The 19,699-nt window shown below is 31.6% G+C and overlaps 2 protein-coding genes across 26 annotated transcripts in view; one reads left to right on the top strand and one right to left on the bottom strand.

Annotated features, from left to right (window-relative positions):
* LOC134711926 (tubulin polyglutamylase TTLL5-like) overlaps positions 1–11,025 on the bottom strand; it is a 52,834-nt gene extending 41,809 nt beyond the window's left edge. For 23 of the 24 annotated variants that reach the window (XM_063572920.1, XM_063572926.1, XM_063572937.1 and 20 more), the window contains exons 1-7: positions 10,922–11,025; positions 8,917–9,134; positions 7,034–7,146; positions 4,013–4,095; positions 3,560–3,730; positions 3,172–3,238; positions 658–740 (exon numbers count right to left, since the gene is read on the bottom strand). In XM_063572920.1, coding sequence (XP_063428990.1) covers positions 658–740; positions 3,172–3,238; positions 3,560–3,730; positions 4,013–4,095; positions 7,034–7,146; positions 8,917–9,008 — 609 coding nt within the window. In that variant the 5' untranslated portion in view covers positions 9,009–9,134; positions 10,922–11,025. The other variant, XM_063572919.1, reaches the window with a different exon arrangement.
* A 3,553-nt stretch (positions 11,026–14,578) lies between these two features.
* LOC134711925 (uncharacterized) overlaps positions 14,579–19,699 on the top strand; it is a 42,086-nt gene continuing 36,965 nt past the window's right edge. The window contains exons 1-4 of one of the 2 annotated variants that reach the window (XM_063572915.1): positions 14,579–14,727; positions 16,921–17,032; positions 18,878–18,925; positions 19,512–19,591. In XM_063572915.1, coding sequence (XP_063428985.1) covers positions 16,970–17,032; positions 18,878–18,925; positions 19,512–19,591 — 191 coding nt within the window. In that variant the 5' untranslated portion in view covers positions 14,579–14,727; positions 16,921–16,969. Of the gene's footprint in view, positions 14,728–16,905; positions 17,033–18,877; positions 18,926–19,511; positions 19,592–19,699 lie in introns of both variants that reach the window. The other variant, XM_063572916.1, reaches the window with a different exon arrangement.

The following is a 19,699-nucleotide window of genomic DNA, read 5'->3' as shown; positions in this document are numbered from 1 at the left end:
TTAAATTGGACCCCTGGGTATAACTCAAGAACAGTAAAAGTGATGCCACCCAATTTCAAACCTGACCTGTGTTTTGTGTGTAATATGCATTGTGGATAAGTTTCATAGTATTTGGTTGAGGCAAATTAAAGTTAGAAAAACCAAATTGGAAATTTCATTGATCTTTAAGTTTTTAAAGGGGCATAACTCATGAATGGTATAAAAACACTGCCACCCAATTTAGAACTTGATCTGTGTTTTGTGGTAATAAGCATTGTGTATTAGTCTTATATCATTTGATATAGACAAACCAAAGTTACAGAACTGAAACCAATTTTTGGGACAGATGTGACGGACAGACAGGACAGACATAAATACAATTAATCCCCCGGTCAATGGGGACACAAAAATATTATGAATGTTTCAGCACAACAGAATATAAATTTTTGTTGTAGGAACTTTTGAGAAAAATAATTCCAGAAGAGAGTTAAAAATCTGAAAATACAAAATCTAAATGACCATCACACTGCAATATGTTAAAGGAGAACCACATCTATCTTATAATGCTTATACAGAGAACTGGCATTTGGATTTAACTCTATTAAATAAACTATTATTTTTATATATAAAATTTACTATATCTAATTTAACACTATACAAGACTTTTATTATACATACATGATTTACAAGGAAGATACCTCGACCTCTGGATGATGCCACTGGTTTAACTATCCATGTTCCTTTCTCTCTCAGGAAACAAGCTGTAAAATATTTACACCAGATAAATAAATGTGCTTTGTCCAAAAAATTATAATGTAAAATATAATAATACATGTACTGATATTAATTAGAACAACAAACTCAAAATAAGTCATTTCATTTTAAAGTTTGTTTTCAACTCATATTCATAAGTTCGCATATTGTAAAGTATCTTTCACCTCTCTTTAACTGAATACTTTTTCAAAATCTTCATAAATAACAGAATTTCTTTAAAAAGAAGCCTATAAATTGTCCTAAATGATTAAGCATATAACCATGCCACTGCATGCATAGGCTAAAGGTCATTATTGAGGTTAAACAATGATATCAGAAGTGTTAAGCAAAGTGACAAGTCATACATTTTGAAATTCAAAATTTCTATTTGCCATAATAAAATCAACGGTACCAATTTTGTTGCACCATATGCGCATTTCGACAATACATGTCTCTTCAGTGATGCTCGTGGCCAAAATATTTGAAATCCAAAGCATATATAAAAGATGAAGAGCTATATTCCAAAAGGTCCAAAAAGTATAACCAAATTCGTGAAAGGAATCAGAGCTTTGCATGAGGGAGATACATTCCTTAATTTATAATAATTTCTAATATTTTGTAACAGCAAATTTTAATAACACAAAAAATCCGTATTTTCATGCCAGTACCGAAGTACTGGCTACTGGGCTGGTGATACCCTCGGGGACTAATAGTCCACCAGCAGAGGCATCGACCCAGTGGTAGTAATAAAATCAACGGTACCAATTTTGTTGCACCATATGCGCATTTCGACAATACATGTCTCTTCAGTGATGCTCGTGGCCAAAATATTTGAAATCCAAAGCATATATAAAAGATGAAGAGCTATATTCCAAAAGGTCCAAAAAGTATAACCAAATTCGTGAAAGGAATCAGAGCTTTGCATGAGGGAGATACATTCCTTAATTTATAATAATTTCTAATATTTTGTAACAGCAAATTTTAATAACACAAAAAATCATAACAATCTCTTACAGTAGGTTCTCTTACATCTCTAGCTTTCAGAAGAAAGCCATTTTAAAAATCAAATTTATCAAAATTAGCTTTTAAAACTGATGAAAAATACTTTTGTTTATTTTGTCCCTTTCTTTCCTGTTTTTTTTTTAAAGCAATGGGACCACAATTCCTAAAATCAAACAGTGTAAAGAATTTGATCAGTATCTGCCAACTAATGAATTAGATTCTTTTTGTGTAAAAAAAACCGAATGTCAGCAAATGAACAATGATACCAATACGTCATTCAATATAAGCCCAAAAAATTAAATATGGTATTTTTTTTAAAAAGCTAACACAATGAACAACTATAAAATGTACATGTCAAAATGTTTCAAAACAAAATTCATTCCAGAAAGAATCTGTTATTTAATGTTTACAATGTATAATTTATTAACTTTACACAGTACAAAATAATTATTCAAACAATTATCGATTTAAATTGACTAAATGTCTTTATCTCAATCCTTTAATCCAATTATCGAGGGTTAAACACATTCACAAGATTAGACATATTAAAACTTTTATCAATTATTTATTCTTTCACATTTTACAGTAACTCCAAAATAAACAAATGAGTGATTTATTAAAGTCAGATAATTTGTTGAGATATAAATTAGGATCTACTGACTTTCAATTTTAAGTGTGTTTCTAAGGTAGTATGAGACAAGCCAGTACAAATGTATTACCTGTGAAAAAGGACAGTCTGTTGGCTAGCCATGTAAAACAGTCTTACTTATTATCTATACTTTATTTATAAAATATTTTTTTATTCCAATAAATAAGAAATATCATATTTTTTTTTTTACTTTTTAGACTGACAGTTTAAAAATCATTCCCAATAATGAGAAAACTATAATAGAAATCCCATATGTCATTGCCTTTATAATTCAGGATACACAAATAAAATAATTAGGGTGATCTAATTTATAGAATAATTTTTTGTTGAAAAAGTAAGCTGAAATACAGAATTGCTCTCAATGATGGTCATATTCTCATGCATTTTATCTATGATGTCATTATCTATGCATGTAATATACACAGTCTACACTGTTTGTTTCAGTTAAGTTTTTCATCTTGTTAATGAGGGGGGATAGGACCTTAATCGGGACTCCAGGATTGGGTGTTTTTACCCTCTGGATTTCAGGATTGACCCTTCCGGGATTCTGGATTTCTTTTATTCCAATTTCGTTAAGTTTTTCATCTTGTTAATAAGGGGTGACAGGACCTTTATCGGGACCTCAGGATTTCGTATTTTCAAGCCTGGGATTTCGGGATCAGGATCCCTCCTACCCCCCTCGTTAATGTATTATTTAAATGAATGATAATTATTTCTACATGAAGTCCAAGAAGATTGACATGTCAGCTTGTTTTTAATCTTATAAAATATTATGTTTAAATTCTTACCACAAAAGTCTTGATATTCACTGGGAAGAATGAAACTTGGTGGAATGAAATCGAAATGTTTCACACCCTGAAAGTATAAATAGAAAATTAACATATAACTATTATACAGATTAATGGCATCAAATAACTGATGTATTAACACTATGAAAATATTCTTTTGTACAGTACTTATTTTTTGCTTCTGTGATTCATGAGGTAAATGAATTACAAAACCCAGCAGTAAACAACCATAGAACTGCTATAATTTATGTTATCCGGGAAATCTGATATTACAAATTAAAAACTAACTGTTTCAATAAATCCTGAAAATCAAAATTAAGATTTTTCTTCAATCATGATAACGGAAATATAATTTTTCTAAAACTCTATAAAGATGAGTTAAGCTTACCTTAATTTGCTGCATTCGTTGAACATTTTTGAACAATCTGTCTTTCCTTGTGATTTCATATGAGCGTGGGAAATGATTGATTTTCTGAAATTCTGTGAGACCTCTTAATGTAAATGGTTTGAGATGAGAACCAGTCCACATAACATTAAAATCAGAACTGTTTGGGTGAACCTAAATAATGGAAATATTCTACAATTAACACATTATCTACATTGTATTAAACCTTATTAGAATTAGAATTCATGAAAATAGTGTCCTTAAAAGCTTTAAGAAACATATAAATTCACCAACAGTATAAATAACATAATAATAACTAAAAATTCTTGAATAAAATGTCTGTCAAAGACAATTTTAATTGCATGCCAAATTCCTAGGCCTTATTAAATTTACAAATAAATAAGTTGACATTTGAAAAGTTGAAGAATTAATGCTAAAACTTCTCATTTTACATACCTCATGAAAGCCATGGAAATTCAGAATGTTTCTGACAACTTTAGTTTCTGATCCTCCAAATTTATAGGCTAAATGGTATCGCTCTGAAATAAAACATATAATCAATTATATAAATGCAATGTAACTTTTATAAGACCAATTTACTAAGAAAATTAAACAATCATTATTAAAAGTAGTTTTTTTCTATGCAAGGCAAATTAAAACATGTACATGTAGGTGTACTAATCGCGGTCACCATTTTCTGCGAAAAAATCATAATTGTGGCGATAAAAAATCATCATTGGCGAAAGAATTTGGCGAAAGAAATATATATAACGATTTATTTTCCTCCATCTTTTTTATTTACTTTTTTTTCAAGTTTCTTGGACTCTACCCGATTAGACAATACTCGGAATTCACCTTGACCTCATTAAGATTTGGACAGAAAATCAATAATTAGACTGCATTTTATAGCTAGTGACAACAAAGGACTAATTAATAAAGGTGTTGACAAAATGATATGGTTAAATGGCTTCCACTAAATGTCACATGCCGAATTTTTTATCCACTTTGCGATGCACGTGTTTGGAGCAAATTTTTGACGTCTCCTTTCCTTTTTAAAAAAGTTTAGAAAAGAAAGCTGTTGTTGTGATGAAAAATGTCCAAACACAAAAAAAATCTCCGATTTAAAACTTTAATTATCCTTCGACTTTAATTTAGGTAATTGAGAAGGGAGACTGCTTTAAAGTCGTTTGAGTGACACACATGTTTCAAGCATAGTTTTACGTATCAACCTTTTCATTTACGTTGGTCAAGAAAAGAAAACTGTCATTATGAAAAAATCTTTCCAAAAATTTGGGAACAACCCCTCGAATGAGAGTAACCTTCAATGCAATGATTACACATGAAATGAGGGATCAATTTCATGTGATAACAGCTTTTATCTTGTACAAACCACTTCTTAGTACAAAAGGGCACATCAGTATATTTTTTAAAGAAACTTTTCCTACGAACTATACTGGTATTATATGATCAAAACATACCAATTGATTTTGTTATATTCCAGGACTTCTATCTTGTTTATTATTAAAAGTGTAGAGGCCCCCTCATTATGAAAAGTTGTTTTAATACAATCAGTGGTCTCGTAATCCGAAAATAGAAGGGCACCATGCCCTGGGTGCCCTGAGCCGCGCCCTGTGTGCCCTCAGCTGCACACTCCTGCCATGACGCCATTTTCCAAAAACCCTTGTGCCGTTTTGGTAAAATTGCCTTTTGTTTCATCGATTTCTTATCAGAAGTTAAATTACATATATGACACTTGGTGATTGTCCCCCAGGTTACGAGGTTAATCATGTCATTACAATCAATTATTGTGGATAAGACTTCAAAGGTTAATTACTAGGTAACTTAATTAAGACAATGTACCTCTTTGTCATAAATATGATGAATGCATCGGCATTTTCTTTTCGATCTTCAAGTCACAATGGAAGATTGTATGAATGAAGACTTTCATGAATTTATAATTGAATTGAAGTAATCAAAATAAAACTATGCCTTCACAGAAACATCGTCCATCTCAACTTGTGAGCAACAAGCAGACGTAAACATGAAAAAAGGAGAGGGGGTGGGAGAGAATAGTAAGTTGATTTTGCCTCTTTTGGATAATAGTATGAATGTGTATTGCCATGTTTTATGAACATGTAGTATGAATGACTTTTCTCATGCAAATTTTATAGAACAAATAATCAAAACAACAACTTATGCATCTTTGTTAACAATATATACAGTAAAAAAATAAGTGAACTCGTGATACACACAGGGACGTAGACAAAAAAATGAGCAGTGCCTTCTATCATAAAAAAAGTGCCCTGCCCTCCACTGGCACCCTGCCCCTTTTGAATTCTAGCTAGAGCACTGACAATGAATATTTTTTAAAATAAAAATCTGTTGTTTTAAAGTAAATGTTAAGTGTTTATTCATTAAAATGTAGACACTAAAATAAGTTTGAGAGCATAATCATAGACACAGTGGGCAAAATCATCTTATTTAGGGAGGGAGGTAGAAAAAAGGTAAATTGAAAACAAAAAATATAGTTTTGTTACTTGGCGAAAAAAATAATAAAGTGGCGAAAAACATATTGTTTTGGCGAAAGAGGTGGCGAAAAAAATAATTGATCCAGGGGAAACCCTGGAACTAATTATTGTTACCCTTTTTTCAAGTTGTAAAAGTATGCATGTTTATCATTTAATATATACATTGGACAATAACTATGGGGCAACAATTTTGGGGTGGGGGTCAAAATTGCTGCAAGTTTTGTTTAATGTTTAATTGACATCAATTTTATATATATCCTTATTGGACAATCGATTTTCCCAACTTAGGTTAAGAGGGGGGGTATATAAATTAAGTTATATTATATGTCACTGTCAGATCATGCAGTCATGCTTTGTTGATTTTTATTACTTTTACCTGCAATCAACAGGTCATAAAACCCTCCCAGATGGGAGTAATTACTTGGTGTTTTTTGGGAGGGAAAATCTGTGTTTCACAGTGTTGGGAGTATGAGATTACATCCTCTCTGTGTGTACTGTACATTGAGCTTTTGATGTTGTCCCTTTCATTTAAATAAAAATTTTAGTGAGTAAATGAAGTAACATAAGGCAAATTTATATGTAACAAGAAAAGTACACAGATGCCCCATCCGCACTATCATTTCCTATGTTCAATGGACGTGAAAATGTGCAAAAATCTCTAATTAGGCATTGAAATGAGAAAGATCATATCATAGGGAACATATGTATTAAATTTCAAGTTGATTGGACTTCAACTTCATCAAAATCTACCTCACCCAAAATTTAATCTGAAGCGGGATAGACGAACGGAATAACGAACAGATGAACAGACAGATGCACAGACCAGAAAACAAAATGCCCCCATAAATGGAGCATAAAAAATCACTCTTGGTTATAGCTATCTTTTATAAGTAGTCATTTTAAATGTACATGATATAAATATGACAAAACTGATAATGATTAAATATACCTCCAACTGTCCTTTGATTTGTCTTTTTATTGAGTACAACATCTGCATTAAATGTAATGACTGGAGTCTTTTTACCATACCCTGTCCATTGTATGTTTAATTGTTCTTTATTCCTGTAAAAAAAAAAAATGGTTTATTTATTAAGAAGACGATTAAATTAAAAAAAAATCTATAATTTACTCATTTACCTGACATGCCTGACTGAAATTAATTTAATGTGAAACTAATGAAAACATTATTCAATGTAATTCAAGATAAAACAGCAATAACAATTAATTTTACTTCATTTTCTTCATAAAACTTTGAAGAATAACAGTTATCTAGTGGCAACAAATAAACTTTCACATTCAAGCTTTGTTGATTTCTTTCACTATTTATTAAACAAAGGTTTTGCAGTTCATAAAAAAAAAAAACTTTTAATTTTATCTTTATTTTGCAGAAGCTGCTATAAATTATGACTTTTTTTCACATTGGTAATATTTTTTAACAGGTAAGACAAAAAGATCAAAGCTTTTGTTTCTATCACTATATTTCAATGTGATTTGTAAACTTGAGGATGATTTAGCATTGTGAAAATAACAGAATTGATGCTACATACTATGAAGGAAGTAAAAATGTTGAAAAAGATGCTAGTTAAATATTTATTGGTAAACTGTTAATGGTAGATAAAGTAAATTATTTTGTAATTAAAAGGTGTGATCATTGTGATAGATCAAACTTTGTTGTGTAGAAATAAATGTCTAGTAAGATACATGCACTACTGTTAGTTCAAATTTTATTGTAACAAACCTTTTATAATACCTAAAATACAATTCAAAAAGTTGCAGGACCAGATAGTCTTTTTTTAACAAAAAGTGTCTTAGTAAAATCATCTTGACAGGTTTATTATATACATAAAAACATAAAGCATCATATATATTCTAAAATATGCATTAAATTGATTGATTGATTGATGGTTGCTTAACTTTCAGTGGCAAATATGTGCATAGAATATGTAAAGCATACATAAATGCAGCAAACATAAGAGTAGGTGAGTGACCGATCTGAAAATGTGTCACAAAAATATCAAGAAGCTCTGATTCAATGTTGCAGATGAAATTCAGTATAACAGTATGCATCAATTTCAATAAAAGGGGGACGAAAGATATCATAGGGACAGTCAAACTCATAAATCGAAAATAAATTGAAATCCCCATGGCTAAAAGTGAAAAAGACAAACAGACAAACACAAGTACACATGACACAACATAGAAAACTAAAGAATAAGCATAAAAAAATAGGGTTGATCTCAGGTGCTCTGGAAGGGTTAGCAGACACTGCTCCACATGTTGCACCCGTCTATTGCTTATGTGATAACAAATCCTGTAAATAGTCTTGTACAGTAGGTGACATTTTAGTGGTATCATTTGTGAAACGGTGATTCCATAGTGGTCAACCAACTCTTGATGGCGTCCGTAAAATTTACGAAGGGATGATTTCAACTTCACCATTTGGAACTCTTGGTTTAATAGCTTCCTTGTGAGCAGCAACCCTCAATAAGAAGAGCATACATGTACAATGTATGCGGCAATATACCCCAATCAATTGAGCAGGGGAATAAGTATATTAACTGTAAGCTTGAAACTTGAAATTGTACTACATGTATATACATAAGGTATCACAACTTTTCATTATTTTAATTAATACAGCAGTTGTAAAGTAGAAACTGGTTCTTGGGTCATCTGAGATCATCAAGGTCAACAACTGAGTGAAGTGTAACTCAAATCTTAACAAGATGTACAGAAATAAAGCAAGAACAAAATCTAAACTATGACATTGAATATATCACCTTGTCATGCTTGTGTTAACACCTTGTAATAATTATGTTAAGTATCTAGACTTACTCTTCTTCTTCAGATTCATAATCTGAATCTCTGTCTGTGTTATCACTACCTTCACTGTGTTCTGATGGTGTACCTGATCCATTGTCTGACATTTTTATTTATTTTAGTTTGAATTAGGAATCTTCCATTACAAGTTCATCTTTCTTCTTGCGATGGCAGTCCAGTATGATCCCATTAAGTTCTTATTTCTCATACCTTACATTTTCGCTCAGTTTTGTCTGCAACGAAATAGCATTTATATAAAAAATACTACTTGATAATTAAATGAACATTTACTACACTTACTTTTCAAATGATCACAAATATGATGAATTTATTGAAACTTTTCCCACATTTTTCATCAACTGTCCACAAAAAATGTACATCTGTTGTAAAAAGTTAAGGTACAGTACACTGTATAAGATTGTGTTACAGTAAAATTTACAAGTAAAACTGAAAGTACAAGCAAGTTATCTAAAATTATTTTCTACCTACATGTACAATGTTTTAAATCTTAAGGATCTATAGAAGAGCTAGCCAGAACAGATAAATGAAGTTTTTTTTTTTAATTAATAGCAGCCTTTAAAATACATTTACATGCCAGTTCTTAAATGTACAAAAAAATGTGGTTTTGTAGCTTCATGTATAAAAATTTAATGTATGCATGTTAATGTGGGTTATGGATCATTGAGAGAGCAACCGAATGACAAAAATAAACAAATGAAATTGAGATGGCAAATGTCTTTCAACACTGCTGTTTGACTCACTATTTAAATTAATCATGTATGTACGAATGCTTTTCATTCCATTGATTTAATATTTGTGTATAGCAATAGAGTATTTGAAATAAAAGATTGGTGAATTTCTGGTTATTTTAACTTAGGGTCATTGTACTCTAAGGTTGATTGATTGGTGTTTAATACCACATTAAGCACTATTTTGCTTTTCATGGCAGTCAGTTTGTACTGGTAGTTTAGCCAGAGTACCAGAAAAGAACTTCCAACCTTAATATATTTAAGAGTTCAGTTTAGGTAAGGATTTGTTTGAATTTATATAGGTTTTTTGGTTAAAACTAGCTAGTTTTACAATTATGTATGGGTAAGCCCAGGTTAGAGCTAGGATGTGTATAATGTACATGTAACTCTGCTAAGGGTGGAATCGCAAAATAAGTGAAAGACCAAAAGTTGTACAAGGCTTAATTTTCACTGACTATAGAAACTAAATCGCTTGATTTCAATGTATTCGGAAGAAGTACCAAATTGTTTGATTCCTTTAACTCCTATTAAATACACCTTATCGCTATTTGTCCGCCATTACTGGATATCACACAGGTTCCCGCAAAATTTTTACGTCATAAAACAAAATATCTGATGCCACAATGGAAAAGTGATTGTTGTATGCGTCAAAAGGTCAAGCGGTCGGTCAGCCGGCCGAGTAGGCTGATAGTGATAAAATGTATCATGTAGGACACTAAACAACCTTTTAAGAGGTTTATTGTAATAAGCAAACAATTTACCCCAAAATCACTACAAGATTATCAGAAATGATAAATTATTCCTTATTTTCACTGCATTACATTTTCACAGTTTGGGCAAATATATCTCAATTTCATCCTTGAAACAATGAAAAATTCTTATTTTAATTTTAGGTCGCTGGCAGAAATCAAAGAAAACGAAAATATTGACATTCTCATGTTGTCATGGCATCAATCAACTATCTCTGAAACGGAAGTAGAAAAAAAACATTGTTGAAAAGAGCTTACATTGCTTTGTGTAATGTTAACTTTGTATAATCGACAAATATTTGATTATAAAATATTAGAACGTAAACCATTTTATATTTAAAAATGATTCCGACGGTTTTGATTTGAAAAAAAAAATGTAAATGTGTCCTACAGACACTGTCGCTGTTGTCGGTCTTTTGTCTTGACAGCTTAGAGAATCTTTTTAGTTTACTTGTTGTGTTGTGAGCTTTTCCTAACTGTTTCAATATTCGACATTGCCCATGTATATTGAATAAAACTTACTGTGAACCACAGACAAGTTCCCTCTGAGCGAGTTGGGACAAGCGCACTGCAAACAATAGAAATCAAATCCGGCATAGAAATGTATTGTAAATCCGGAATTTTGCGTTCGGTTTCTCGTTGCAGATAACCGTGTTGTAATCGTTTTCTGCACCCGTTACGATGTTCATTTATATTTTGGAACAATAATTAATACAATAACAACTCATGAACTTTGATTTTATAATGATTTTTTTTTATTTTGGAAATGCAGTGATTCCATCTGTCCCATAGAGCTGTATTCTATTTGCGACCAAATTAGGAATACCCCAAATCAAGGATTTGTAAAGTCTAACTATACAAATCCTTGCCCAAATTAGCCACAGAATTTACGGCGGCGCAAATCATCATTGATCATCATTTGTGAAATATAACGAAAATGGTTTAATGGTTCAATAAGAGATTTTTATCAGAAATGTTGTTAAGATTTATTTATGTCAGTGATGATAAAAAGTTAACATCAATCGAGGTTCCTCATTAAAAACAAAAAATTGTCTTGTCTTGTATTATTATTTATGTTAAAAATACAACATTGAGGGTCATTTTAGATATTAATTGTTCATTATCTTTCACTCGGAATTTCTGTACTCTTGCAGTTGATATGCAGAGTATAAATGTTATATATTTCGCTGTAATTCTACTCTCTTGGTAAGTAATGCATATGGCCCAGTCTTTGCAGACTCTTTCTATAGCTACTAATTGAGATTTTGGTATCCGACGGTTGCATGAGTTATCATCTTTTGTCGCTAATTGTCTCATTCCTATTTTGTACTCAATTTAATTTGTATCTTTTGAAATTCTAAGAAATAGAGAAATCATTGCCTTGTGGATGAGTTGTTCAATGGATTCTGCTCCAAGCAAAACATATATTGCAGCATCTGTAGTTCGTTGTGGTAGAGCATGGAAGTATTATATTGACTCAATATAATACTTCCATGGGTAGAGATAGCAAATGTTTAAATGTGACAAAATGGACGTTATCATCACTCGGAGGCAAATAGAAGAGGAAAGCGTCTTTATTTTTTCAGATCTCACATCGTCTTTTAATGTTTTTATTTTTCTGAATGTGATTTATTTTTTATGATGTCAGTCAGAATATGTTATATAACTCTATCAAAAATATGTCGTAACATTAATTCATGATTGTTTAAAGTATCTCCTAAAAAATAGATCTAATATATTCTTCCATTTACATGTACCTGTATTATTAACGTAAATGAAATGTCACGTATTATTTTTGCTCAAATGAATGGTATGTTTTGCAAACGACTGAAATTATTAGTTATATATTCATTTATTTATGTCCGATAGGCATACTGTAACTATATATATGCACTTGTGCTGTCAAATTTTAAAGTTTCCAAAATTTCCAACGGCAAAAGTCACAAAGTTTCCTTACGCTTATATTGCTGTATAACTTTTTAAATTATTCACAAAAACTTGACGTCTATACAAAATTCCTCCAGCTGCCAAATCAATCTCGACAGGAAACAGAATAAGATTATTGATAATCAAAGTACTAAAGAACTGAACATCAGTCTTGTGGATGGTCCGACAAGCAGAAAACAAATCTCATCCCTATACTTGGAAGTGATGTTAATGTTCAGATATGTTTTTTTCTGGGACAAGTTCTTGCGTGGATGAAAAATTAATGACACGGATTTATGTCTCAAATCAAAGATATCGTCAGTATAGTTGCAATATCTTACGAAATGTGTTTCTTTACACTGTGTCAAATGCTATATCTATGACTATTAAACGAGAAGACCTCATTTCGTGTGTCGCTTCTCTTCTTCCCAGAGTAAATTAATCAACACGCCTCTGTGTCTTATAGGTACAGTGCATAGTCGCATTTGTCATCCATTCATATGATTATTCAGATTTAGTTATTTTGGGAGAAAAACGAGAAGGCATTCAGATATTGTCCCGTCATTGGGTGAAATTTTAAGTCAGATTAGACTTCCGGTTTGCCTTTTACTGTATACTTTGAACATACATGTATACTACGAATAAAGTGTATTTTCAAGTTAACTGTTCACGGCGGTCACAGAGTTTATTAAATAAAGAGGGTCTTTCTACCATATTAATGACCACCATGGATCGATTTATTAGTAAACTTAGAATTGAAAATAAATACGCTTTACTTATATAGTAATGAATGTTCATAATATAGTACAGATATTAAAGCGCTAAAATTCTATTCATGTGAACTTTTGATACCTTTTCTGAAATTATCCAGTCATTAAAAATCTTTGACAAAACAGTGGCGGATCCAGAACTTTTTGTAAAGGGGGAGAGGGGCTGACTGACCTCAGTGGGGCCACCTGCTCCAGTCACGCTTCAGTGATTCCCTATATAATAAATCATTTTTTTCACACGAAAGGGAGGACCCCCACTCCCACCCCCTGATTCCGCCTATGCAAAATTCATTGATTACAAAAAAAGAAAATGTGGTATGATCGATTGCCATGTTGAGACAACTCTCCAAAAGAGATCAAAATGACACAGAAATTAACAATTATAGGTAACTGTACGGCCTTCAACAACGAGCAAAACCCATACCGCATACTCAACTGTAAAAGGCCCCGAAATAACAATGTAAAACAATTCAATCGAGAAAACTAGCAGCCTTAATTATTTATGTACAAAAAATGAGCGAAAAACAAATATGTAACACATAAACAAACGACAACCACTGAATTACAGGCTCTTTTCTTAAATAATCATAACATACTAAATGTATGTTCATATTGAAATTGATAGAAAAAAAAAAATTGGGAATTTTGGAAATAAAGGAGGAGGGATAAAAAAAAAACCATTTTCCTGTCCCCAATCCTATGATACTTTTGCTGAAATTCTGCAGTCATTCAAAATTTTTACAAAATTCTTCCAACAACTCTTTACATACTTTAAACTACGCTCTGAATTCCCGCGATTTCGCGGGTCTGTTCTAGTATTTTTTAAAGCTCAACAGCTTAAAGTGGCTTCATATTGAAATACGCACCACCTTTTAATCAAACAATTTTTAAAACTGTTATTTGTTGAAGTCTCATTTCTCAGTCTTTTTTAATGCAATCAGGCAAATGCAACTTTATTTCATAGGGTAAAGAGGCAGCAGTTCAGTGTTAAATTTATGTTCATCGTTTTGACTAAAATTTTCATATTCGACGTATCACATACTTAAAGTTATATCTAAAAAAAATCTAAAATAAACGATTCACGATGCATAAACTCGAGATATTGTATCAGTCAATCAAATGGTTTACAATTGTTTCACTTTCAATATTGACATTCTTTTTCTTTGACTACCTGAAAACGCCTTGTTCTTGAGTAACCAATATTTAGGTAAGAGGTTCACGTTAATACGGATTTAATGAGGTCGAATTATTAACTTGCAAGTGAATAATTCATTAGCAATGTTCATTTGATAAATTTTGATAAAACTAAACCAACCTGGCTTTTGAATGTCTTCAACTGTTTTAAATTCTTTTTCTTTGTTGGAACAAGGATTTTAATAGTGATACAAATCCTTCATTGGAAAGGTGTTTTAATCCAGCAGTTCATAAATTCTGTCATTTATATACAATTTTTAGAACGCACCGAAGAGTATTGTCCCTTTAATTCCAGGTGGCGTTTTTGTTTGAGCGGGTTATTCCGAACTTCAAACGTCAACATAAATAGAAATACATCGCTTGTTTGTATTTGAAACCAAAAAGGAAACAAATGACACTTGCAATAACTCGAATTTTCTTGATAGTTCTATATATAAGGTACAAAACAGTACACCAAACAACGGAAAGGGTATTCTTGTGATTTCTGTTTTAGTCTTGTGACCTATTTTAATTAGTACTGTACATATTTTAAAATAATAAATCGGATATTTGAATGATCATACCTGAATTTACAATCATGGCATTAACTAGCACAACTCTCATTTTAACATACAAACAAATTATCAATCCATATTATTAGATTATAAAGTTCAATTAACTCTTGACAGTCTTGTTATTGTTCTCCCCAGATTTTGGAAAATTATAGCACCATAGCATAGGCATAGAAATTTAATTTACATAACACTGGAAAACCAGAAAAATATAGCACCATGGCCCCGGTTCTATTATCATATACTTAGACTAAATAACATGAATTTTACTGTATGATAATAGCATTAAATTTACGTAAATTCCATATTTTTCGAATTGGTGCTTATAAGTTATAGCTGGCTGATATGAAAAGTTTATCACATGCCTTTCCATAACGTTATAGCATAGCATTCTGGTGATATTCGGCAAATTCCAGAAAATATACCTCAATGCTACGTTTGCAGTGAAAAACATTACAAAATAGTGTACAAAACAATTAAGCCTAAAAAAAAATCTGTGTTTCCAGTAACATCATTTTGATAAATAGGGTTGGTAGGTCAGAATTCTTTTTTTTGTTTTGACATTGTAAACGAAATCTGGAAAATTATCATGGTTTTCCAAAGTCAGAGTCCGTTATTAGTTTTAAATACCGGAAGAGGGCCATTTGTGATGTTTTTGAAGCACATGCTGTGCAAATTTCTTGGATTTTAACGTATTTGGAATACCTTTTGACATTGATAAGATGTTTTACTAACTTTCTGTTTCGTAGAAGCAAGTTAAAAAACATAATTAGGCTTTAAAATTAGAAAGATACTATCATAGGGAACATGTGTACTAAGTTTCAAGTTGATTGGACTTCAACTTTATCAAAAACTACCTTGACCAAAAACTTTAACCTGAAACATGCACTTTCATTTTCTATGTTCATTGGACCGTGAAATTGGGGTAAAAAGTTTAATTTGGCTTTAGAATTAGAAAGATCATATCATAAGGAACATGTGTACTAAGTTTCAAGTTGATTGGACTTTAACATCATCAAAAACTACCTTGACCAAAAACTTTAACCTGAAGCGGGACGGACGAACGAACGGACGGACAAACGGATGCACAGACCAGCAAACATAATGCCCCTGTACTATCGTAGGTGGGGCACAAAAATATAAAAACAAACATAAAAATATAAAAAATAGACGAACAGACCAGATAACATCATGCCCCTCTACTATCGTAGGTAGGGCATAAAAATATAAAAAACAAACATATTATTAAATAAATGATTTTTTTATAAGTTTCAAACATAATTTAGAAAGTTAGTTTGAAAATGTTGACTTTTCCTATCAGTCTTCATAGTGTATATTGTTGATACTTTTTTGTCGATTCGTCATATTCAAATGTGTTTTTTTCTCTGTTGAGGCAAATGGTAAAACGATTTCATATCGAATATACTAAATTTGGGGTTTGACGTCCGTGAACTTTTCACTCTTAAAACTTCTTTTTGGAAACCATGTAAAAGGATCAATATATGTCATTTTTCTCCATTGTTGAAGCATATGATAAATAGATCATAACATGTCATTTTTCATATCGCATGTATTGTCAGCCCTCAGTCAATATCAGCCATCGAGCCATGCAGCTCTTGGGCCGATATTGAACCTAGGGCTGATAATACATGCAATATGAAAAATGCCATGTAATAATCTGATATTAGAAAATGTTCTAAGATACCACCATGGTACAAAATATAGCACCAGGGTACCACAGTGGTATAAGGCCAGGGGGAGAACACTGTTTGTACCTTATTTCAGTCAGCTGAATCCTGTCAAATTCGAAACATATAAGTTTAAGGTAAATATTCTGAGTGTTGGCTGATAAGGGAAAATCCTGACTTGATAGATGATGTTGACCTTTTATAATTCTTTGCAATATATTTCGCCAATGATCATGATAATGATTTTTAAAAGCAACAATTTTATTGTTTTACAAAATAGATAATGGTGTGTGGCTGCAGAAACCCTGATTGCAATATCATGTTGTGTAGAACCTTCAATATGTTTTTTCTTGAAATAGCCATTATGTGATGTTTAGAAACTTTTTTTCCAGATGAATTAATAATACTGTATGTACTACCTGTATGTATTAGATAGTAGAAATGGAAGAAGATACATTAGATCACAGATTTAGAAGAAGGCAATCTGGACGAAGATCATCATCTGTAAGTTACATAACATGTTGCTTAAATAGTTTATAGAAATGAGCTATAACTATAATTTCAGTGCAACTGATTGTCAAACAATGTTTTTGTTGGTTTTTATAAAAAAAAAACCAAGATATGGTGTGATTGCCAATGAAACAAGTCTTCAGAAGAGACCATATTTAACAGCTATACATGTAGGTTACTATTCAACCTTCAACAACGAGCAAAGCCTGTACTGCATAGTCAGCTACATTGTATAGAATTCGAAGGCCCCCAAAATGTCAGACAAATGTAAAATAATTTTAACGAGAAAACTAAAGGCCAAATTAATGTACAAAAAAGGGAACAAAAAACTAATATGTAACACATCAAAAAAAGACAACCACTGAATTAGAGGTTCCTGACTTGAGACACACAAACAAAAAATGTGCATACAAAATGTAACACATGCGGTGGGGTTAAATATGTCAATACTGAAATAGGGGGATCCCAAACATAAATGTTATTGTACATATAAACAGATGATGTTAATTGAACTTTTAGGAAGAGTACTTTCAATGGATAACACTTTATCATTTGTTATCATATAAACCATTGAGATTTGATTTCAGATCTAGGCTATAAAAAAATCAAACTTGCCTGTTAAAAAAAACAAAGTTTGTATACATGTACAGCTTCTTTGTTCAGCAAAACATTTGAACAAACTCATTTCAATTTCTTGATATCTAAAAAAATCAACACAAAAAGTTTTTATTATACCCCCGCTTTAAAAAAAGGGGGGGGGGGGGTATACTGTTTTACCTCTGTCTGTCCGTCCATCCGTCCGTCAGTCCGTCAGTCAGTCTGTCCCATGAATATTTTTCGTCGCATTTTTCTCAGGAATTACAATACAAGGATTTCTGAAATTTGGTTTCAGGGTTTATCTAAGTCAGCTATACCGTGTGATGCGTTTTCAGATTGATCACTTGAAAACTTTCTGTTGACCGAAAACTTGTATGATTTTACACATGATAGCCAAGTTGAAAATTTTCGTCACACTTTTCTCAGGAACTACAATACAAGGATTTCTGAAATTTGGTTTCAGTATTTATATAAGTCAGCTATACCGTGTGATGCGTTTTCAGATTCATCACTTGACAACTTCCTGTTTACCGAACACTTGCATATTTTTACACTATTTATTTTTTCGTCGCATTTTTCTCAGGAACTACAATACAAGGATTTCTGAAATTTGGTTTCAGGGTTTATCTAAGTCAGCTATACCGTGTGATGCGTTTTCAGATTGATAACTTGACAACTTCCTGTTTACTGAACACTTGTATGATTTTACACATGATAGCCAAGTTGAAAATTTTCGTCACACTTTTCTCAGGAACTATAATACAAGGATTTCTGAAATTTGGTTTCAGGATTTATATAAGTCAGCTATAACCGTGTGATGCATTTTCAGATTCATCACTTGACAACTTCCTGTTTACCGAACACTTGCATATTTTTACACTATTTATATTATCCACTTGCGGTGGGGGTATCATCAGTGAGCAGTAGCTCGCAGTTTCACTTGTTCAAACATTTTCACTAAATTCTAGTGTAGATTTTATTTACCAAATGTAAAGAGAAAATAACATTTCCTACATGAAAAAGATGTGGTTTGCATTTCTAGATGGAGTTTCTAGCTGCATTGAAGACCCATTAGTGGCCTTCGACTGCTGCCTGCTCTTTGGTTGGGTTTTTGTCTCTTTGACACATTCCCCATTTCCATTCTCAATCGTATAAAAGAAAATATGTTTTCCTGAAAAAACATCTATTTGATTACACTGTGAAATAGGAGTTTAATGTTTAAAATTTGATTTTTTATTTCAGATCTTGAAGACAAAAACTCCTCTGTTAGATATTGATACAAATCAGGCAGTATGTAATGTTTATAACAACTTTATTGCTATTTTCACAGAAATTCCATGATTTTCTGTATGATAATTTCTGTATCATGCTACTCAAGTGAGATGTTTTTTCTCAGTTGTGTAGAAAGATAATTCATGACACTATAAGTGTACACCATTGATTGATTTTGCTTTGGAAAATAGTGATAAAACGAAATAAATGGTCTCTCAAACTATGAGATGATTGATTAACTGTTGTTTAATGTCCAGTGGCTAATATTTCCTGCATGTTCTGAACCATGTTTATCAGCTACAACTTATCTAAGGGCTATCACCTGTTGAGATTGCAGCAGAGAAACTGGCTTGTTTGAAGACAATCCATTGATCTACTTGATATTTGTAAAAAGTTTTGTGTCAGAGTCCTTTTAATAAACTAAGAAAAAGACAACATTCCAAAAACTGAATATATATATATAGATATAGTACAAACTCTTGACAAAATTATTTAGGGAATAGTTACTATATTTTCAATGAAAAGACTATTAAATATAACTTTGAATTTATAGTCACATTGATATTCATTATAAACAATGATTTCTCATGCATTTGTTTAACAGACGATAGAGATTATACCAAGGAAAAAAGCAAGAATTTCATCATCAAGGAGAGTGAGCTTTGCTGAAACATATCAAGTAAAGTAAGTTAATTTTCTCAGTTTATAATGATATTTTGGCTTATTCCTTTAGGCCATCTAAAGTTAATTTTCTGGTTCTCAGACTCTGACTAGTCAGAAGAAAACATGTGT

The sequence above is a fragment of the Mytilus trossulus genome, chromosome 3, assembly GCF_036588685.1.
Source record: "Mytilus trossulus isolate FHL-02 chromosome 3, PNRI_Mtr1.1.1.hap1, whole genome shotgun sequence".
In the NCBI taxonomy this organism is placed as follows: Eukaryota; Metazoa; Mollusca; class Bivalvia; order Mytilida; family Mytilidae; genus Mytilus; species Mytilus trossulus.
The sequence above is the reverse complement of the archived record's forward strand: the minus strand, read 5'-3'. Positions and strand labels throughout refer to the sequence as shown.